The sequence below is a fragment of the Mercenaria mercenaria genome, chromosome 14 (assembly GCF_021730395.1).
Source record: "Mercenaria mercenaria strain notata chromosome 14, MADL_Memer_1, whole genome shotgun sequence".
NCBI classification, from domain to species: Eukaryota; Metazoa; Mollusca; class Bivalvia; order Venerida; family Veneridae; genus Mercenaria; species Mercenaria mercenaria.
In genome coordinates this window covers 31,429,721-31,453,585 of record NC_069374.1, presented here as the reverse complement: position 1 = coordinate 31,453,585, position 23,865 = coordinate 31,429,721, and the positions used below count along the sequence as shown (strand labels likewise).

Genomic DNA, 23,865 nt, shown 5'->3' with positions numbered 1-23,865 from the left:
TTCTTGTTACCTAACATTTTCTCTTTTTTCTGTTGTCCTATGATCTCGAGGACAGAGCTTTGATAATAAAATATCTGTTTGGTGTTATAATCATTTTTTTCTACATACAGTTCAAGTATTAACTAGTTACAGGAAACTACTGTAACTACATCTAAAGCATGATTTAACATGATAATAAACTATTAATACTCTTTTTTTTTTTTTGGTACTAAACACTCATTTCTACTTAATTTGCAATTTAAAGATGATACATTTATGAAAGTATTAAGTTGATTAACACGTGAAATAAAACGTTGGCAAGCACTTCTATACATACTGTGAAGGTCATTAAGGAGAACTATGATCCAGGGCACTGGAGTCATTCAAGGGTTATGTTACATCATGAACATATTTGCAATGATCTCTGGTGATTATTATAGCTGGGATTAAAAGTGCCTAGCTCAGATAGCATTTGTCCTAGACTTACACAGTCTGTTGAAATTAAACATTTGCCATTTTATTTTATTATTTGTTTTAAATATATATCAACTTTTCTGTGGCTCCCTTTTACTGTGGCTTATCTCAACAGTTAGAGACAGAGGCTAAAGATATTGTAAATTTTATCAGAAAGTGGTATCAGAGAGGATTTTATGGCCAAGTGCTTTACATTTAATGACTCTAACGACTGATGCCAGTCTACATTTGTCCAGTCGTTAGAGTCAGAGGTTAGAGATATTGAAAATTTTTTTCGAAAGTGCTATCAAAGAGGATTGATTTTATGGCCAAGTGCTATATATTTAATGACTCTAACGACTGATGCCAGTCTATGTTATATTAAGCGCAAGCTTTTTTTTACTTGAAACCTCGGATGACTCAAGTATTTTTGTTTTCCATTTGCATGCTTGAATACAAATGTTTTACCTGGGACCTCTATGGCCGAGTGGTTAAGGTCGCTAACTTTGAAATAGTTGCACCTCAACGATGTGGGTTCGAGCCTTACTCGGGGCGTTGAATTCTTCATACGAAGAAACCATCCAGCTGGCTTACGGAATGTCGTTGGTTCTACTCGGGTGATAAAATAATGCAAGGAGGAGCACCTGGGGAAAAACTCAATGAAATGTTGCCAATAGGACCAGCTTTTATCAATAAATAATTTTTTTTTTAGTATATATATAATATATGATTTCGATTGAAGAAAAATATCGAAGGTGTACCATTGCCCGTTCCTTGGCAGTGTCAACAGTGTTCCTTTTGTCATCGCAGTATGTTTATGTGCGTGCATGCATGTGTGCGTCTGTGTTTCTATTTAAGGCGGGCCTATTTGGCGATGTGCGACTCTGGCAGTATTTGCCGTGCCTTATGCTTGCAAGGAATCTATCCTTACCATTTACAAGATAATTGCAGGAACAAATAAATCTATTTCAAAAACGAATTTGTTAAATCTCGTGCGGATGATATTGTTGAATGAAGAACTTGAAAAAGCCGCCTAACTACCTTTAGGCTTTACATTTTATTGCATTTTTTTCACACTTAAGTTTTTTCCTTTTCCCGGTGTCGAATTTAATTGTACGTACAGGCGTATCGGCGTAACAAAATACCCCTTCAAAAGGTCATATGAGCCGCGCCATGAGAAAACCAATATGGTGCATTTGCGACCAGCATCCACGCAATCTGGTCACGATCCATGCTGTTCGCTAACGGTTTCTCTAATTGCGGTAGGCAGTTGACCAGATTGCGTGGATGCTGGTCGCAAATGCACTTTGTTGGATTTCTCATGGCGCGGCTCATATATATTATTTTGTCTCATGATAGGTCTACCATGCATGCCTATCAATAGCACAAAAATGTTTTAACATGCCACTTTGGATTTCACTGAACGGCCGAGCATGAGAAATAAAGACGCGAGGATGGAATTGAAAAACTGGTATTATGTTATTATAAAGAAAAAAGGCAATTATTAATTTGTTTAACGTAGTCCCTTATATAGGCGGTTGTCTCAAATTGAAATATGTATATTTTAAATCATTAATTGCATTGAGGAATAATGTTTTACCTTGATCGAACGGTCACTAAAAATAGTGAGCACCAGTCAGTACACAAACATGTATTCATGCTATTTAAAAACAACCTTTTAACAGACTGTTATCATCCGAACCTTTGATACGATTACGATACAACAGTAACCAATAATGAAAATGAGTTAAATGGGTTGCGCGCATCTCCGCTGTCCCCAAGTCTATTATGATATCTACAGCTGAAACAATGATACGCACTTGACTTGAGACATGTATTTATTTTACGTCAATGCTAACGAGTAAGTACAAACACATTTTCAGAAAAAAAGCTGAAAACCTGAAACGGAAATAACTTTAATTTGAAGTAAAATGTTAATTCAGGGTCTTCCGTACAAGAAAATACTACAAGTTTTGGACAAAGTTTGTTTAATTTTCCATGTCTGTTATTCAACAATAAATATATCTGACGTCGCTAACTGTAAGCAAACACCCAAATTACGTTTGTATGGGCGCCGCCATCTTGAAATGAACGTCGCGTCATTTTACAATGCAAGTTTATGGGGAAAAACATAAAATCTTGAATTTTAACTTCATTTTACATTTTTTGAAAAAAATGAAAAAGGTGCCTAGAGATATTAACCGTCTGGTATTAACGATGTCATTTTTGACAGTTTTATTTACAGTATAAATAAATTATCGGAGGTCCAAAATTAGGTGGGACAGACTATAATAGCTTGGACCTTAGGATGATGAGTGGAGAGAGTACGCCTTTTTATGTAAAAAATGTGAGTAAAATGATACAAATCAGCAAAAATAACGTGATATTTGTGTCTTTTTATTTTGCTCGGGATTAGGCCATATTGGACAGATTCAAACATACGGCAATCATTGTAGTTACCATACAGTATGATTATCATGCATTGTCACACATGAATGAACCATCAAAGACATTTTTTTTACATCTGCTTCATTGTGGGAAACATTATTAATATCACGAAGTCGGAGGGTGTGGGGGGCGGCAGCGAAGGAATGTTTTATGTTGAAAATTCTAAAAAAATTGTTAATTAAAATAAGATAATTAAAGTATATCTTAAATGCATACGTTCTCGAATTACTATTTTTAGCATATACATTCACAATAATTAACCTATTGATTGTTGTACTTATTGTAACTTATAATAATTGCATTGTACGTGATGCTTCGAATCAGGATCCTAGAACACTGTGGCTTATACCGTGTGCGGAGCTCGGAGTACAAAGATGACTAGTTGTGTCGACCTGGTATTACTGATTTAAGCATTTTAAATGGCGTAATTGTTTGTATGTGGTAAAAAATTAATTTGGAAACCAAATTATTGCCAAAAACACAAGTTTGTCGATGATAACTATAGAAAATAGAAAACATCAGTGCATTTCTGTGACCATGATAACCAGATCCATGTGAGTTTGGGTTAACTTCATTTACTACAGCTCAATGTAGATTTTAACCATATAAGTTCGTTCCATTACGTTTTCTGTTTTGCATTCATATGAATTTCAAGACTCGTACAAAGAAATGAAAAGTCGAAGGTCAGTAATTCGGTCAAAAATATGCTTCCATGGTGTAGGTAATAAAAAAAGGCTTCCATTGTGTAGTCGAAGGAAGTCCAAAGTTAATGGATATTATTTTTTTTCATATTTTAGCCCAATTTCGTGCAGGATCAGTGTTTTAATCACACTTTTTCACTACATGAACACATTATGCATGAACTGACACGGTTTTCATGTTGATATTCCATCGATATCAAGTTCTGCAATACCATTACCAACTTTTAGTAACATCTCGAAACCGATAAAGCGGGACAGATCTACCTATCATAAAAATCAATAAAACCAATAATCCAATATCATCGCTACCGGACGGATTCGTTGATTTCCGTACTAATTGTTGTTGTTGTAGTAACACGGGGGAAAAATCGATAATTAACATCTTTGGTCATTATCTGATGCATTTACAGGCGGGCGGTTTGCTAAACGATATATTTGAACTGAATGAAGTTTTGATAATTATTAAAGTGAAAATCGGAACAAGTCGAAAATTATAAGGGTAAAAATCGTAAAAACAAATTTCATGAAATAAAGGGAAAAGACTATATAAAGACAGAAGAAAGTGAAAGACATATATTACAACGCCAAAACCATAAAACCATAAAAAAAACTATCACTTATAGTAAGTGGGGTAACATATCTTTTATGACCCGCCTTGAAACAACACTGACCGGATATTGTTTACCCCTAGGCAATATTGTAATACGCAATAAAAGTCGAAGGGTAATTTTAAGTTATTTGTTACAATTAAATCAAATAATAGATATTGCATTTTTTTTAAAACGAATGATTAAAGAATAAACCAAAAACATACATTAATTTAAGAATACAGAATAATATATACAAAGGAGGTTCAGAAAGAAGCAGAATTATCAGTTCATCAAGGCTATCTTTCAAATTAACGTTTGGTCATATTATGAATAATAGAAAATGATTTTTTTTTAAAAACTTATTAAATAATCCTATATGAAGAAAAAATGAAGACCGCGTCGGAGATCGGACCCGGACCGCCACGGCAATAAAAACGTCTCCAGATCCTTCGGCAAAAAATAATAAAGGTAACTGGAAATTAATAAATTAATCGTCGTTATATTTCTTAAGAATACTTTGAAACTCAATTACTGACAGACTATATTTTACGGAAAGACATGAGAATTAGTTGCTTTAAGTATATTTTGCGATGAAAATTAAAAGCATTTGTATATTTAATGCGAATTGAACACTAAGTCCTCCCTAGCGTTTTTTTAAACGACAGCGGATCTAGGTTTCGGCGTTTCTGAGTTCAACAATCAATTTGTTTTAAATTGTCTAATTACAATTTCTTTTTTTTTGTCAATGTGAAGTTGCCTACAATTTATAGGCTTTGAGCTATAACAATTTATACCGACAAAGTCAGACTAGCAGATGACAATATTTTCCGTAACAGCTTCCGAGTACTTACGAATGACGGCGGAAAAAGCCGGAATATTTTAAGAAATGTTCACTGTACACACTAAAATGCAAAAAGGACCAAACAAACCATTATAAAATTTGAAACAAATTACACATAACGAAAATTGAATAATTTTTCTACATTTTTAGGGGTATCGAATTTTTGATTTTTTGCGGAAAATATCTCATTTTATCTGTTATATTTGAAAAAGTCAGTTTCTTTTTACCAGTTTCCTACAGAGTCTATATGAACTGAGGTGGGTCTATTTAAAGTCAAAAAGGACCAACCAAATATTAAAATATTTTTTAAAAAAAATATTCTTAATATCCGGAATAAATTAAACTTTAAATTGTGGGGTATCGAATTTTTGTTTTACAAACAGAACTTTTTCTATTTAAGTTTAAGTATTTTTTTCCTTCTTTGTTTATATAGGCAAATTTATCGATTTTCCAATAGATCGATGTTACTAAAAGTTGGTAATGACAGAGCAAATCTGACGCAAACGAAACCAAAACATGTAAAATGTCGAGAAGTTTGCACTGACATCGAAGACCGAAAATCGATTCCAGCTCGAAATTCAATGATGTGGTCAGTTTTCGAATCAAAGATGAAGCTATGGGAATATTAAAAACAGTTACTTGTATGGCTATTTAAACGTAACATATCTGTCCGAACGAATATGTGCTGGTGCATGAGAGAGAAACATTGATTTGACCGTGACGTCGAAATCTGTTCCGTTTTCACTTTTAATCAGTTTGATTTCCGGTATTTCTACGCATGTGCGGGAAAGCAAATATGGCGGAACATCGAGCTCTTCTATTGTTTTGGTGTAAAATCCGTTGATTGCTTTAAACTTCTTCATCGCATTCATCATATCGAAGAGAGATTTGTAAATATGCCATTTGTCAAATCTAAATTTCTTGTCTTGTATGCTATGTTTAAATTGCACCAAACCCCATCGATCCTGTAAGTGTAAATTGATGGTGTCGCATGGTTGCCATGACCACCAGTCTGTTGTAGAGTTCGGTGCAATTTCGTAGTGTCCATTGCTAACAATAAGTTTTTGTTCGGATCTGCCGAACTGTATAAACCAGACTTGATTGTCTGATGGTTTTGGCTGCGGCCGAACTGACTGTTCAGCAAGGCTGTGGAAAGGTAGAGATATTTCAACCGACCAGTATTTATCGGTATCACCGGGTGTGTTGACAGTTCCCTCCGGGTACACAGCTTTTTCAGCGTTTGCATGCCACTGAACATTGGCGACCTCTCCCCATGGAGCGTCGTATGGGGATTTCGCAAGGATCAAATCTAACATTGTACCCAGGACGTTGATTTGCGCCTGTTTATAATTAAACATAGAACCGTCAGCATCTATTAATACTTCGAACCCATTTTCTCTATAAATGCTCGAATCGTGTTCTTGTTGTGTCGCCCAGAGGTCTTTCTCCTGGATATAAGCACCTATATACATCCTGGCGTCGTCCCAACGTATCTTGAACTTCGTGTCAAAGTAAGGTTTCGGGAAGACCTTACTGCGCATGTCCACAAATGTTTCACTCCATGGTACCTGAAGGTAGACAAACCAAATAAACCCGTGAAGAAGACTACGGCCAACTTCTATTTATGTACATATTATGTATAAACTCCCAACCACGTCCGCGTTATCATATGTGATTGGTCAAGTCAAGAGGATCCATCTGGTAAAGTAATCAAAGGTTATTAGCTTTGTATGGAGAGATATGCACGAGCTTTTAGCCTAAATATTGCGCGAATGTACATGTTTGAACGCATCTGACACTCAATGATTATTCCACTAAAAAACGAGATGCAAAGATAATAACCTATTTTATTACATATGTATCTACACGTAAATGTAATATAAATATTATGTATTTGTTCAATAGCATTAATAGATTTTTCTAACGTAAACGTAATTACGAAACGGAATACTGAATTCGTAAAATTTTAGGCTAATTTGTGGTCTAGGGGAGACAATTTCATCCAATAGTAATGCAATAGTATCTCCCTTAGACCATTATTTGAAAATAATATTTACGAATTCAGTATTCCGTTTCCGATTTACGTTAACGTTAGAAAGGTCTATTAAGATTGACAATACTGAACTAAATAAAAGAATTAATGCAACGACACACATTAAATTACGTCACGAACCAAACATGAAATCCAGGTGTCAGTGCATGGAAAAATATTGACGTTTCCGGTATCATTGTAACGTAACGGAGAACAGAAATGAGTATGTAATAATGAAAACATATGTAGATAATAACTATGTACATGGATAAATATTATAAACTATTTAAATATATTTTTTTTCAACGTAACGTAGTTTTCCAGAATGACCTATATAACAGTGACGGCTCAAGCGTATGTATCATTACAATGCCATGACAGCAGTTAAGTTTAAAAATGATTTAAACATTTAAAAATTGGCGAAAAAACCTTGTGCGTCAGTCCGCGGACCAGTAATAACGAGCTTAATACTATACTGGTGTAAATTCTTTCAAATTTAATAAGTTATCAACAAAGCCACCTATATTATATATGTATAGGTGGCTTTGTTGATAACTTATTGAATTATATATATAGGTGGCCTTGTTGATAACTTATTAAATTTGAAAGAAGTTACACCAGTATAGTATTAAGTATTTAAGTTTAATATGTGCTACGGAAAAGTGCGAGAGAAGTTTAAACCGCTTCGACCAAACCTTATTCTCTCCACAACCGCTCCCATGACGTTATTTTGTGTGTTATCATACAGAACTGAAGTTAATGTATGTGCATATGTCAAAAATAATCAATTAGTCTTCATATATTTGCCACTTCCGGTTACGCAGAATGAAAATACCACAGCGAACATTCTTTCCGAGAAAAGTACCGAGAAGTATACAGTGCAGTTTTTTCCGCAGAAAGAACGAAAAGTAACACTTTCTGTACACAGGCACGGGTCCAGTGTATATTTTTTGTTTAATATGAAAAATCCCTTTTTTTCCCACACAAATATACTTTTTATATGTTAGTCAAATGAAAAAAAAAATGACGACCAAAAATCCGGTCACAGTATCATTCAATGTATATGATACTGGTACCAGATTTTTGGTCTTCGGTTTGTTTTTCATTTGACTAACATATGAAAAGTATATTTGTGTGAAAAAAAGGGATTTTTTGATATTAAACAAAAAATATACACTGGACCCGTGCCTGTGTTTCTGTACAGAATAGGGCACCCACAATTAAATATTAAATTTATACCTCATTCCAAGCGTCGTCATCAAGTTTTCCATCAATATTGATTACTTTGCCTTGTAAATGATAGGCGATATAGTTTCTAGGAAGTCCGAAGTCCCAGCATCCTTCCGGTTTGTTCACGCATGCGGTCTTCCCGCTATGCCGTTCCAGATAGCGATCAAAATAAGTACTTCCGGTAGGTGTCTGCTTCGTCATCACGTGACACGAGGATCGAATCGCATCAGCAACACTCTCTTGTGAAGGACTTTTGCTGGTTGACTGAGATCCATGTCCGGAAAAATATCCAATAAGTATCCCGATAGCAAACAACAACAAGGTAACACCTAAACAAATTGCCAAAATTTTCCGAGTTTTGACGTCGACAATGAAAAATCCTAACGGTCCTGCCATATTAACCGTGTGTATCTTTACTTGTACCGCTTAAATATATAACTATCTTGACCTTGATTTGTTAATCCTTATCGTTATTGCAATTAAACAAATTAATGCAATTTGTATCTCTCAAATTACGTATTAAATGTGACCGGATTTCATGTGAGTGACCTGTTTCATCAGAATTACCTATTACTATCCAACAGATAAATTGATTACTTGTTTGTTCAAAAACAACGTCTTAAAAGTATCACAAGTTACATTAATGTTTTGTGCGGTTGTCACTTTTAATATTCACACTGTATCAAGTGTTTTTGCGCTTTAATGCATTGTATTAAAGGTTAAAATTCTGTCATTTCATTATGTATGATCACCGCATCTATGAATACTGTAATGTTTTTCCTGTTTAATTCATGTTCATGGTTCAATAGCTAAGGCACGTTGATGACGATATTAACACACTTTAACGGTGTTTTAGAACGCTTAAATGCTGTGATATACTTCCCCTGACTTTTGAATTACTGGAAACAAGTATTTTATTTCTTTCCTTTAACAAGAACTCAGTCCTATGTCGGACTTGCTCCCGTGATTTCTTAAAAAAGTCCCAAAATATGAAAATATGACGAACTTTCGTGGATGGTCTGTAAGGATACGTAACACTTTTGGGGACACATTCATGCGTCGTACTGTATTTGAACGTTTTACTTTCATGATTACATTGTATTTAACTACACCGCTTGTGCAAGTTAAGCCCTATTCTACCTAAACTGCAATCTGCCCAGTCCTTTTGCGGACGCTAAAATTAAAATTCAAAGAAATCGAGAAAGATAACGCAGTCTTGTGACATGTCTGCGACGAAAATATTATATAAGGATGTAGCTCTCTTACCAAATTATCACACACTTGCTGAGCTGACAAGTAGAATAACGAAGAAGTGCTAAGTAATACACATACAGTGACACTCACGCAGATTCTTGGCCCTCCTTCAGTCTCCGGTCTCATTTTGTACGATGTATACGGCAGGTGGACAGCCATCAGTAGGATGAAAGAACAAGTATAAAAGTCCGGCGGACAATGACACGGTTTAAAGTGCGTATGCATAGTTTATTTAACGTGCATACGTTACATCAGGCTCATTAATTTGAATGTTCAGTGATAAATAAATTTATCTTACTGCACATAGTGTGTTTTTGGTAAATGTTTTATAAAAGCAATGGCTTTAAATGTGTTAAATTAACGATAATGCCGCATAAGTATTTGAAGTTGATGCTTTAGAAATAAAGAAATCGGACTAATAAAATAATAGATCTTTTCTTCTTTAATCTTCTCCGCAATGATCTCCCATACCTAAAGATAGAGATTTCTGAAGTAGAAGGGAAGCAACTCCTGCGTGCAGTTTGTCTTTTCTTGAAAAGACTGCCCCAGTCAAAATAAGAAAAGTCATATTTGGAAACTTATTATTTCGTGCTGGTAACAGGAAGATTTGGTATGTTGGGTTAAAAGCTATAATTCCCTCCATCCTTTTTACACACACATCTATTTCAGTTGGATTTTTACTTGAAAAATGCATATAATTCCTCTTTAAGAAAAAGGACATCACAAATTGGATCATTATAACAAGACCCTGATTTGCAATGTTGTACTCGGCTCGACTGGATTTTGCCAGGCCTGGATCCAGCAAGGCGTTTGCATTCATTATATGAGCCGTGCCATCAGAAAACCAACATAGTGGTTTTGCGACCAGCATGGATCCAGACAAGCCAGCGCATCCGCGCAGTCTGGTAAGGATCCATGCTATTGCTTTCAAAGCCTATTGCAATCAGAGAAACTGTAAGCGAACAGCATGGATCCTGGTCTGGATCCATGCTGGTCGCAAAGCCACTATGTTGGTTTTCCCATGGCACGGCTCATATACCTACGACTTTTCTGTCTAAAATCCCGTATTGAACTCCCAGCGGATACAATGATGGGACTGCGTGCTTTAGTTGTTTCGTCAAATATGACGTCAGAAATGACGTAAGGACGGCGTCCCGACGTTCAATGCTCAAAAAGCTCACCGTTTCAAATGAGATTCCAGTCTTATTTATTAAAATTGTTTTTTAGTCAATTGTTGCAGATATAACACTAGAAATAACTATTTGTATAGGAGAGATCGCCGTGACGTCACGCGTTAACATCTGTTTATCTGGTGGTTGGCAAAACAAATGATTTTAACACCGTTTGCGTATTGAATCAGAATTTTTAATATTTAATAACTTTTTTGCTCATTTATGGATTTTCAAAATTCAAAAAGATTTGAAATACTAACAATCTTCATATTTTTGTATCCAAATATCTTTTTTCAATGAATAACCGTTTTAAATGGCATATAATTTTAAAAGCGGCGTAGTGATTTTCACAACCTTTAGAAAAACAGTGTAAGTTAAGCGTTCATAATTAATCCATTTTATTTCGAAATAACAATTAAAAGTAATCAATAAATTGCTTGTTTTATAACCTTTCCATTGATCAAAAAATTATTTATGTAATTTGTGTTTTAAGAAAGTTTAGACCGTTAGAAAAACATCACTGTTTACAAAAAACATGGACGGTCGGCTTCTGCCCACCCGATCACTGTCTTATCAGTTCTAAAAATAGAATTTGTATACAAACACGATCTCTCCAATATAATCCAATGTTTATTAAAACAATACCTTGATCTGTAATGATGCATTTGACCCTCATGGATTTTGCCAGGTCGGATCGCACCGGCGCAAGCGCCTAATGGAGTCCAGGCCTAACAAAATTTACGCGAGTCATATACATTTCAGATCAAGGGAATATATGTACTATCAAAATAACCCTATTTTATTACATACTCGTTTCTAAACTCGGTTAAGTTACAAGTGAACCAGAAACGTTAATATTTTTTTCATATTGACGTTCAAATTTCATATCTGCATGGTATGTGACGCCATTTTATGACGCCAGTTTCATTTGTATCGTTGCATTACAATAAATATTTTCAATTTTACATAGGCTAAAGAACAAATTTATATCATTGATGTTATGATTATAAGTGTCGATGCGTATGTAATAAACAAATTATTAGATATGCAACGGGAAATATCCATTCGATCTTTCGCGGAATAATATTCAAAGGCTTACACACTTTGTTCAGGGAACAGACAAAAACATCTTGATCGCTTTTAAGAATTTGGAAACAAGTGGAGTTGTATATTTGTATCTCAAAAGGGCTGAAAATGAAAATCGACAACAAAATTATGTCTTCAAAATTCAGAAGCTCCTATTTTCAGCCCTTGATTTGTGTATATATAGAGAGCTAGATGGTATTGTCTGTTATTTAGAAGTAACCAACAAAACTATTTTACGTTGAAATAAAACATCCAATTTTATTGAATTTTCGTACGTGCAAAGAAAATCTCCTATATAAGTGACCCCCCCCAAATACCAGACTTTTTAATCCCCAATATACAAGATCCTGTCTGGTCCAGTCTGATAAGGGTCCATAAAACCCCTGTAGACTTGACATGTAGCCTAATTATTGTCAGAGAATCATAAATTTTATTGCCTACAGGTAAATTGGTTATTTCCTGTGTTTTGCATTTTATTAATTGAAATGCTGTTGTTTTTTTAGTCTTTTTTCAGCATGTACACAAAATTATTTTAATTGATAAGATACTAATTTTGATTGCTCAGTCATGTTGAGTAATGTCCTGGCCAATTAAATTATAACTCTTATAGCAAAGCATTTCTCACTATAAAATAATTATTCAAAATTTAATAAGAGAAATTACAAGTTTGTTTATTCAATGATTATGATCTTTTTAACAAAAGTAACAAAATAAAAAATGAAAAAAAAAAAAAAAAAAAAAAAAAAGATAATTGCTGGATTTTATTAGAAATTAAAGAAGCGTTCAGTTGCATTTTTAACAGATAAAGAAGGTATATAGACAGAAGGATGTTATATATTAAAAATGCTTAATTCCTCTTGTGTTGTCTAAATAATGTTAACTTTCTTTATGTATAATAAAATCCAGCAATAAAGATATATCATTGTTCAAAATACACAATAATTTATTACTTCTAAAAGCTATGTGCCTGAATGCATTTTTTATATTTTTGATAATAAAAAACAGCAATAATGAGATGTAATTGTTAAAAACTTACTTTATTAAAAATATGATAAAACACTGTTGTATCTTATCACTTTGTTTATTTAGCCCTAATTCAATCAAGCTTTCTAAACTCGTTATAAAGGTGAGAACTGATTTGCTATAAAGGTGAGAAATATCACCTGCAATTTATTTACTGCACAGTAGCTATACAGTAGCTTATTATGATAAACAGAAGCAAGTCTACCAATGGTCCTGACTTGTGTATTGGCCCTTATCGCCAATACGCAGACCTTATCATCTCCATCAGTCAGGGGAGTTACTTAAACAAGTGATCACAAAAATCACTTAACCAAGTGATTATTTGCGACTGATAACTAAATCTCAAGTCATCCCAAATTCGCTCTTCAAACGTGACTATTTTTGAATTCCGCGCTATTTTGCGTCATCAAAGTATCGTGAGAATTAACGATAGTTATCGTAGAGAAAGAAACATGGCGGAGAAAAGTGGCACTTCGGAGAAATCGAAGGAAAACATAGCAAAAAGTGAGTATTTTTCGGTATTTTTAGCGATTTTCATTGACATTTTTCAAATGCTTCTGAAGTTTTGAGCCAACTGGTAGAGGTTTTCCCAGTGAGTTCAATGTTTTAACTTTGCAAAAATGGAAAGAAAATTCACTGCGCGCGGGGTAAAAACCCTTACGCGCAGTGGCTTGAAAATCTTAGGGTCAGTTTGAAAAAAATACTTGTTTGAGTGATTTTATCATCAAAATTGATCTCGATGACGCATGTGAGTGATTTATTTTAAAATAAAAAAGATATAAGGGAGATTACTACAGATAGCTTGCTGTCATCCCCGTTGAAGGGTTCGGATGATCGAACTTTGTCCATAAGCATAAGTTAACTGATTATTATTATTTTTTTAAATATGAAATTGTGATATAGTTCAATATTGTGTAGCGGTTCTCGTATCGGGTGGCCACGGTAGCTCAATTGGTATAGCGTTGGCACGGTAAGCCGAAGGTCCGAGGTTCGAATCCCGGTTGAGGCTGCACATTTTTCCTGAGACTGTTACATTTGGGGGCTCGTCCGGGATGCTCACCCTTGCATGCAGGGCGAAGCAGTTTGGCTGGGGTGTGCATCTGAATTCGGTTAACAGTCTGCGGCAGACATTGGCCAGGAGTGCCAATGTCTCGCAATAAGAGGGAAGGTGTGTAGCGGTTCTCGTATCGGGTGGCCACGGTAGCTGAATTGGTAGAGCGTTGGCATGGTAAGCCGAAGGTCCGAGGTTCGAATCCCGGTCGAGGCTGCACATTTTTCCTGAGACTGTTACAATAGAGATGTTGGCTTCAGCTTTTGTTGCTCATTGAAACTTAGTAGAAATTTTGTGTAATATTAAGTTTTCATTATCGAATATGCAATCAGTTATTCAGTACAAAGAGCTATAAATAATTTTATAGCTCTTTGATCAGTATTAGAGCTAGTATGGTTGTGGAACATAATAGAAAATTAATTTTCAGGGCATTCAGTAAATAGACAGACAAAATCATGAATTGAAAGATTTTCAGTATATGAATTAAATCTGTTGACATTTCAATTTAAATTAAAACTGCTGCATAAAAAATTATGTGCTATAACAGTATTGCACGCTCAAATGAAGTTGATTTGTGATTTTCAGCCAGTATGGAATACGGATGACTTTGAATTATTTGAAAATATGAAAAGATTAAAGTGATCGAATTATCTATGTATACAATTTGTGAAAGATTTCATTTTAAGCTGAGGTTTCGAGTTCATCTGCAACTTGTTTGCGATAATCTGTAATCCTTGTTGAGTGGACATCGCCTCCTGATAATTAGTTTAAGCCCCAGTCGGGGTGAAACCAAAGAGGATTTTCTCAAACCATAAGCAGAAAATGCAAGTAATGGCTGGTAGGTACTGGTTAGTAAAAAAAAAGAATCGGCCATCTAAAAATTAAATGTGAATGGAATTGAAATGTGTTTCAGTTAAATGTATAAAGTAAATTATATAAGTTTGATGCAATAGTTGACTAGTAATTTAAGCTTGATGAAATATGTGACTAGTTATGCTGCAAGTTATGTTGCTCTACAAAGATTCATTATGTGCAAATGCAGAGGTTGTAAGAATTCTTTCTTGCATTTTGTATTCGGCAAGAAAAAATAAGGTTGGACAGATAACCAAAACCATGATAACTGCTGTTGTTTTTTTTTTTTCAAAAAAATATAGATTTCATATAAAGCTTTTCTGCATATTGCCACCCACTCATTATATCACTCATTTAACTGATTAAGTCAACTAAGTTGATCATCTATTCAGCTGATTTAATTTTGATGATAACGAATACCGTAAATCATCTGTTTAAGTGATTACAGTTCATACTTATTCTTACATATTAACTGAGCACTTTTAATAAGGATACACATATTTATAATAAATAAAGGTTGTATACTATATATAAGAAGTTACTTGAGGATATTGAAATATTCTCAACTTGGCCCATTTACCAGATTTGGACAAATCACTTGTGTAAGTGATTAAATCAACTAAGCTGATCATTTATTTAGCTGATTTAATATAATGATTTTGAATGTATCACCTATTTAAGTGATTGCAGTTGATACTTATTCCTTCATATAAACTGAACATTTTTTAAAGTGAGTATACATGTATTGATAATGAACAACCCTTTGTACATACCAATTTTACCATAATAGTATTTTTTAGTAGTTACTTTCTGATGTTGAAATATTCTGAACTCGTCTCATTTATCTGATTTGAACAAATCACTTGTCATAAGCTGATCATTTATTTAGCTGATTTAATAATGACCGTTTCTTTGAGATGTTGAGATATTCTGAACTTGGCTCATTTACCTGATTTGAACAAGTCACTTGTTTAAGAGATTAAATCAACTAAGCTGATCATTTATTTAGCTGATTTAATAGTGATGAATTTAAATGTATCACCAATTTATGTGATTGCAGTTGATGCTTATTCCAGCGTATTAACTGAACACTTACTACACAAATTCGTGTTTTATCATGAATGCCCTTGTATGACATATAAGTCGTTATTTCCGGATGTTGAAATATTCTCAACTCGGCTCATTTATCTGATGTGGACAAATCACTTGTGCAAGTGATGTAATCAACTAAGCTGATCATTTATTTAGCTGATTTATTAAATAATGATGATTTTGAATGTATTACCAAACACTTGAACACTTTTAACAGTTTGTATACATGTATTTATAATGAATAGCCCTTGTATACCATATAAGCCGTTACTTTCGGATGTTGATATATTCTCAACTTGGCTTATTTACCAGATTTGGAGAAATCACTTGTGCAAGTGATTTAATAAGCTGATCATTTATTTAGCTGATTTAGCCTGCCCGCTTAGCTCAATAGGGAGAGCACAGATCAACAGATCTCGGGGTCGTGAGTTCGAGCCTTGTGCGAGGCGTATGTTTTCAATGACATTGTGTTTAAAATCATTCGTCCTCCACCTCTAATTCATGTGGAGAAGTTGGCAGTTACTTGCGGAGAACAGGTTTGTACTGGTACATAATCCAGGAACACCGGTTAGGTTAACTGTCCGCCGTGCCTAATATAACTGCAATACTGTTGAAAAACGCCGTTAAACCCAAAACAGACAAACAAAATTTAGCAGATTTAATAATGATGATTTTGAATGTATCACCAAACACTTTTGAACACTTTTAACAGTGAGTATACATGTATTTATCATGAATAGCCGTTGTATACCATATAAGTCGTTACTTTCGGATGTTGAAATATTCTCAACTGGGCTCATTTACCAGATTTAGACAAATCACTTGTGCAAGTGATTTAATTAACTAAGCTCGTCGTCTCAATGTGGTGAACATTTGTGCCAAGTTTTTTTTAATCCTTCAAGCAGTTTAAGAGTTACACATCGCACTCGAAACAAAGTTATATGACCTTTGACACCTAAGACGGACACACAGACAGACAGACGGTCAGACGAACACCAAAATACGTTTCTTTGGGCGTATAATAACAACAAAGGAATGGAGACCCAAGATATTACGTTTTCTACAGTTTTCACAATGTTTTACCTGCTGACCTACATTTTGATCCCAGCTAACCCTGTTAAGATTTATTTTCATCTCGAACGACGACGACGATGGAATACGGATACATTGCGAACAGATTAGCTCACCTTTTCAACTTTGTTGCAGATGCGCAACTTATAATATTGAAGAACCTTTCTGGAAAGTGTTATGACGCTAGATCAAATACTTTTTGCGATATGCATAACAAAACACCTCTCTGGCGGACAGACAGACGGACAGACAAATCCAAATCTTATCCTGTGCGGTAGCATAATAAGCCAGACCTTACAATCATTATTGGAATGTTTTCCTACCATACATAAATTAAAAGTATCATGTTGAGACGGTCCCCTTGAAAAATTGATCGTCTTAGGTGTTCACAGTCCACGTAGACTTTATTCGTAAATGTCTAGTAGGTCAAAATACACCTAAACATTGGATGTAACCTGCATGTTGTACCACAGAAAAGTGGTCTCGATTTTTTTCTCTACCACCAGTAATAAAAAAGTTACAATAAAATCTATACCCTGACTGATGTATCTGTAAGGTGTTACCAGGAACTGTTCTAGGGTTTTTTGCTTTAAAGTTTAACTGTTGTACGCTCAAAGGACTTCGATCGGCAATTGTAAATACGATGAAATTGGATATACCACAATGACGTCTTAAGTTAAGGCTATCAATAATGGGCGCCCAAAAATGTACGTTCGTTGGACTTTTGCAGGGCCTTCTCTGTTGGAACGAATATTTTGTTTACTCAGCAGACGGTCCGAGTTCCAGTCCTGCTGTATATTTCACTCACCTTGAGGCATAATGAAGCAATAACTTTTCTGTCTCCTGTCTAAGGTTGGGTGGAGTCAACGACGTTGCTTACATTTGAAATTAACAGAATTATAACAGGTAAAAGTCTACTCACATTTCTCGAAATGTCCAATATCTTGATGGAAAGTTATCGATTTGTATAAAATAATTTTATTTTCCCAATATATCTTATATATAATTAATTAATTCATGTTAACATGTGTTGTGCGCGCTATAAATATCCGCTGATTACGTATTAAAAAAAAATAAGCACTTATTCAATAATAGTAATAATATTAATGATAATGATTACTGTTCTTTTTGGTGGTGTTGGCTGCCATAATTTCTTAATAATTATTTCATCCCTCAGCTAAATGAAGACATGTAAGTTAAGAAACGAGAATATTTGCGGTCCAGGAGCATCCATCATGTATATAACTGAAAGCTATGCCCAGTGTAAGGCTGTGCCAGGCCAGAGACAAGAACATGCCGGCGATACCTCCAGAAGACTGAAGAAATGTAGTAGAAGGATAGTGCTCTCCAATTCCAAACTTCCCTGGTTCTCGATCGTGCTTTACGTAATGCACAAATACACGGGACTCCTATCCTAATGTTTGAGAAACGGGACCCTCCAGCAGGCAGTTAGTCATGTTAGTAGATAGTAGATACAGAAGATGCTCCAGCAGCGTTCCTGGTTCTTTAGCTAGCCAGGTGTTAAACATCCATACATGGACTCGTATTCCAATGTTAATAATGGGAATTAATTGGGGCATTAGTGAGCACTGCTAAAAGCTCAGATGGCCCAAGGTAAGTTCTTTTTATAGACTGGCATCAGTCGTTAGAGTCATTGAATGTAAAGCACCTGGCCATAAAATCAATCCTCTCTGATACCACTTTCTAAAAAAATTTACAATATCTCTTGCCTCTGTCTCTAACTAGAGATGAGCCTAGAGAGAAAATGTTTTTCTGAGAAAATAATTTAGTGTCAGTGTGAAGAAATTAATATTATTACAGACTATTTGATCTCAACAGACTTTGTAAGTCTATTCTTTTTATTGCATTGATAGTAAATGGTAATTTTTAAAATATGCTGAATTTGTAACAAAAACATATGCCTAATATGCTCACTGCTCAATGTGTGTGTTTAAAAAACAACAACAACAAAAAAAAACAACTAAAAATTGATCAGCACTTCACCGCATCGCGTTGTGTATATAGCGACAAGCGGAGGTGAAAGCAAACGGATAGCGCTGCATGGTTAACTAGTGTTCACCATTTTTGTTTGCTTGTAAAGTAACATTTTAAATTTGGCAATATAAAGATGCAAATGATATGCAATGTTGCAGGACGTGTCAATAATCCCTTCGGAGAAAGGAACCTTTCGTTCTTCGAAAAATTAGGTTCCAGACGTGATTATCGGAACAGTTAAATAGATCCGTACATGCGGCACGGTAGGGCCTACCTAACTGCAAAGTATGTTCTCATTTGTGACGGGCTTGAAGAAAGTAAGGTTAATGACGTGTTTTGTTTTTTCCAATAAAACGTATTTCACTATCCTCGTTCTTGGCATAATAAAAAAATATTTCAAAATGCCAGGTTAGTACAGGCCCGGTTCAAGAAATGTTTGACTGGGGGCACCATGCAGTTTAGAACAAAAGCGTCACCGGCGAGGTGCATAGCGCCGAGAGGGGGTATAGGTACGACAGGTGGGCCTCTGTGTCCTTGTTGGGAGGGGTCTCTCCCAGAAAGTTTTTGATATACAGGTATGAAACGATGGCCTCTGGTGCATTTTGGGGGTATAAATATTTAAGTACTGGAGGGGTATTCCCCTCACTTTAGTGGGTTCAGGCGGTTCTCCCCAAAGAAAATTTTGAAAAACAGGTAGGAAATGCTGGGCTGTTGTGCATTTTTTGTGTGTAAATTTTGAGATCCTGGGAGTGGTAGGCCTACTCCTCTCATTTTAGGGGGGTCAGGGAAAAGTTTGAAAAATAGGTGAATTATGAGCCCCTTTCAATATAAATCTATCCATTTTTTTTTTCATGAATCCTACACCGCCGATACGCGTGCGTGTGCTGTGGTTTTAAATGATTTGTTATTCAGCTTTCGTAATTTAATAAACAATCAATTTCACGTCAAGCGCTGTGAAACTCATTCACAAAATATTTTACCTGTCTGGGAAAATGAAGGTCAAAGTTCAATATCTGTCTAACTATAACGGAAGCGACGTCACACAACCATTTATGGAGTCGACAAACGGCCAAAATTAATTCATAGAAGAAATTAATCTTAAATACTTCCTTTGCTGGACGATATTTGAAGTGAAATATATCGTAAGTTAAACATAAATTAAATGCCCATGATTTAACCATCTTAAGATTGGTTCATATTTAGTCAGGACACAGAATTTGCGAAGTCGGATAATCAAAGACTGTGTGAAAATAGTGGGTGGAGTACGAGCACCTAGCTGTCAAAGGAGGAAACATTTTTAGTTATCCATATTGTATTGTCTGCTAAGTAATGATATCAACCTTATACATCCTGAAAGAATTTACAAATATGTTGTACTAAATTTTCATTCCAAAATCCATAAAATAGGAAATTATGTCTTGTTGCTGATTATTTTTTCTGGCAGCGGCTAGAGAACCGGAATCGGTTTTTGTATTAAAATAATTTTTTATAAGGGCCTTTTTATAAATAGCTGATTTGCTCTCACTTGGGTTGGAGACACATTCACAGCAATTTCCGTAAGTCACCATTATTCTAACATGTCTAATAATTCAATAAGATATGAGCATAACAAATTTGAAATACTATTTAAAGAAAAGCATAAATTTATTATTTCATCTCTCAATCCTTAATTATGTTCCATTGTTTCATAAATTAAAGCAACGATAAACAAAACTTACCTTTACCTTCAATCACGAGAATACAGGCTTCCATTATGTCACACAATTTGCTAACGGGTGAAACACAATATAGGGAACAGTAGTGTTGCACTTGGAGGTGAAAAAATAAGTTCTTAATTTTGGCAAAAAAAGTATTTTTCTACATAGTAGAGTGCTTCAAGTATAAACAACTTAAGTGGTTTGCTGGTTCTTGCATCGGAAATGTAATTTTTAAAGGCTGATAAAATGCATATTTTTGCTGGTTACGGACACTACAAGTGGTACATTTTGTAAAATAAAGCTTCAAATTTATGATAAACTTGAACTATTTTTACTGTTTTGTAGGACAAACACATGGAAATACATAATGCAAGGCAAAAATAGGACTGGGAAAGGTGTAGATACTGAAAAAAGAAACATATTGTTGGATATTAATTTGTTGCTAAAAAACATGTATATTTCAAATCATCTGACATCTTCAATTTCAGTGTTAATGATGAGAACTTAATGAAAAATCAACACACATTCTGTCTTTGTTGAAACAAAATGACTTAGATTAAAGGAAAAGTGATTGATTTTCAAAAAAATCCTAAATATTGATAGAAACCAGTAATTGGTTACGGACACTACGAAAAAGTCTCAAGAATGGTTTTGCATTAGATGATGTTAAAACATTAAACCCACTCATGAATTATTTGGTATAATGTTAAAATGATATCTGAATGGAAAGTGTATTTAAATTTGATATTCTTCAAACAAAAATATACAACTTGCCAAATTAAAACCAATGAAAAAGAAAACAGAACAACAAAATCTGAAAACTTCCTGTTTTCATGAAATCTTGTAACTTAATAAGCAATGTTAAGTTCTCTAAGTGATACATTATTATCAATACTTTGTTTTCATATCACACAATTAACACTTACACTTTTTTACTCAAGAATGTCACTAACCAGAAAAAAGAAATTAACTTCATGGTTATGGACACTACACTATGAATTATCTAACGGAAGTACACATATCTATAATCTTTTTGTAACTTCTTTTTCAAATTTTCAGATGTTTTGGTGTTAAAAATGTAGCCCTATTATCAGTCATAGTAGATTCATCTATAAATGCAACAACATTGTCTCTTATCTCCTATGACAGATCCTGTTTGTGCAGACACATACATTTCTTTCCACTCTTTTTACTTCATCCTGTGATTTTGATATTAGTTCTGCTTTCTTAACAAATCTAGTTTTGAGTTACTCTTCTCTACTTCTTGTTGCTGTCTCATTCTACAATCCTTTCTTTCTCTCTCATTTTTCTTTTAATTTTCACATTGGCCAGGATTGACTTTCTGCCTTTCTTGCCATTTTTATGCCTTTTAAGTTTCAGCACTGCAGCTGCCTCATCAGATCAAAACTCTATATCTGAATCACAAATGCACAATGAAATCAGACATACTTCTACGTATCAAGCAATTCAATTGCAATATAAAACTAGATTATAACCATACGACACAGATGCGCACACATACTGTGCCATTCTCTATTAAGCAAAAATGATCATAACTGCCGCCAGTAAAAATATACTCAGAGAAGATTCCTTCCCCTATGGTCATCTGCACATAAAGCTTGTTCATCTGTTAAGGTTTGAAGCAAATCAGGCTAAAAGTTTGGGAATCGTTGGACACACAGGATTTTCCCCTATCATACTATATTCCATATAGCAAAAAATATCAAACAGCCATAACTAAAGTAAAAACAGTCACAGAAAGAATTTCTCCCTTTATGGTCATCTGCACATCAAGTTTGTTCATCTGTGAAGGTCTGAAACAAATCAGGCTACTAGTGTTGGAGGAGATGGACACATAAAAATGTTTCTCTACATTGCTGTATATTCCTTATGATTAAAACAGAAACTATCAAAGGGCCATAACTGTAGTAAAATAGTCACAGAAAAAATTCCTTGCTTTATTGTAATACACACATTTTGAGCTTGTTCATCTGTGAAAAGTTTGAATCAAATCAGGCTGATAGTGTTGGAGGAGTCCGACACACAAGATTTTTCTAGATGTATTCTATATTTCTACATAAAAATATCATAACTGTGGTTAAAATAGTCACTGAGAAATTCCTTCTTTTATGGTTATCTACACATCAAGGTTGATCATCTATGAAAGTCTGAAGCAGAGCAATCTAATGGTGGGAGGAGTTGGACACACAAGATTTTGAATTAACTGATGGATGTACATACATAGAGCAGCAACACTATATGCCCATCACATAAATATAAAATCTCATCTAAATGAGTATACATGTACCTGTCATCACATGGTTTGCACTTTGTATTTCTTGAAGAGATTTTTCTTTCATTTGCAAGTTTTTAGATATAACTTTTAATCATTAATACTCGTAAAGATTTATTCACTTGAACTGTAAGATGTATAATAATTTAAACAGAAATTTCAGTAATACTGGTTGTTTTTTTACATTGTTTAATTTCTGTAGTGTCCGTAACCAGATAACACTGCCCCTCTGAAACATTTTGAAAAGAAACATTATTGTAAGCTAAATGAATTTGAATTATCTTAACAATGATGCTCCTGAAGAAATTTGTCTTACTGAATAACTGTTAATTTTCATTATCACATCTTTACATTTTTGATATAAATCTGTGCAATTTAGATGATAAACATGATTTTTAGCACTTTTGAACTGTATCTATATTTTTATATCTGAAAATATTTGTCAACAAATAAATATATTTGTTTTTTCTCAATAATAATAAACTTTGAAATAATAATTTTTCATTTTTCTGTAAAAAGATGCAAGTTTTGATTTTTTCAGCTCTGGTTACGGACACTACAGTTTCAAGTAGCATTATTAAATAGACAAAATTTACCTTTTGTAGTGAAATTATTAATAGACTTAATTAAATTTGTCATCAGTGAACCTTCCATATTGAAAAAAATAGTGATTCTTTGTCTCTCGTCGCTTCCATGTTTGCTATGACATCTTTCAATTTCATGCTGCAGCAACAGAAAATGATGCTGTATATAAAGATGCCGCAATAAGGGTTTTCCAATGCGGTTGCAACATCAACAAGTTGATGAAAAATAAAGTTGATTAATTAACTTGTGAAATCAGTTATTCCTTTCATAAGAATACCTATAAATAAAATTTGAAAAAATGTTTATTTACACCATTGAAAGACAGGTTACGGACACTACAGGGTTTTTGTAGTGTCCGTAACCATATTAGTGGTGCTACAGCAAAAATGTAGTTAATGATAAAGGAAATAGCAGAAAAAA

General features: G+C 34.3%; 1 protein-coding gene across 1 annotated transcript; it reads right to left on the bottom strand.

Annotated features, from left to right (window-relative positions):
- Positions 1 to 2,335: 2,335 nt before the first annotated feature.
- LOC128548426 (uncharacterized) lies at positions 2,336 to 9,021 on the bottom strand. The gene is made up of 2 exons (XM_053523166.1): positions 8,284 to 9,021; positions 2,336 to 6,580 (listed from the first exon to the last, which is right to left on the bottom strand). The coding sequence occupies exons 1-2, from the start codon at positions 8,668 to 8,670 to the stop codon at positions 5,660 to 5,662; spliced, it is 1,308 nt and encodes a 435-aa protein (XP_053379141.1). The 5' UTR covers positions 8,671 to 9,021; the 3' UTR covers positions 2,336 to 5,659.
- Between the last annotated feature and the right edge of the window lie 14,844 nt (positions 9,022 to 23,865).

Coding starts and splice junctions, on each gene's coding strand:
- LOC128548426 (XM_053523166.1), bottom strand. CDS start 8,670: ATGGCAGGACCGTTAGGATTTTTCATTGTCGACGTCAAAACTCGGAAA. Junction 6,581..8,283: donor ATGACGACGCTTGGAATGAG/GTATAAATTTAA, acceptor GTCTACCTTCAG/GTACCATGGAGTGAAACATT.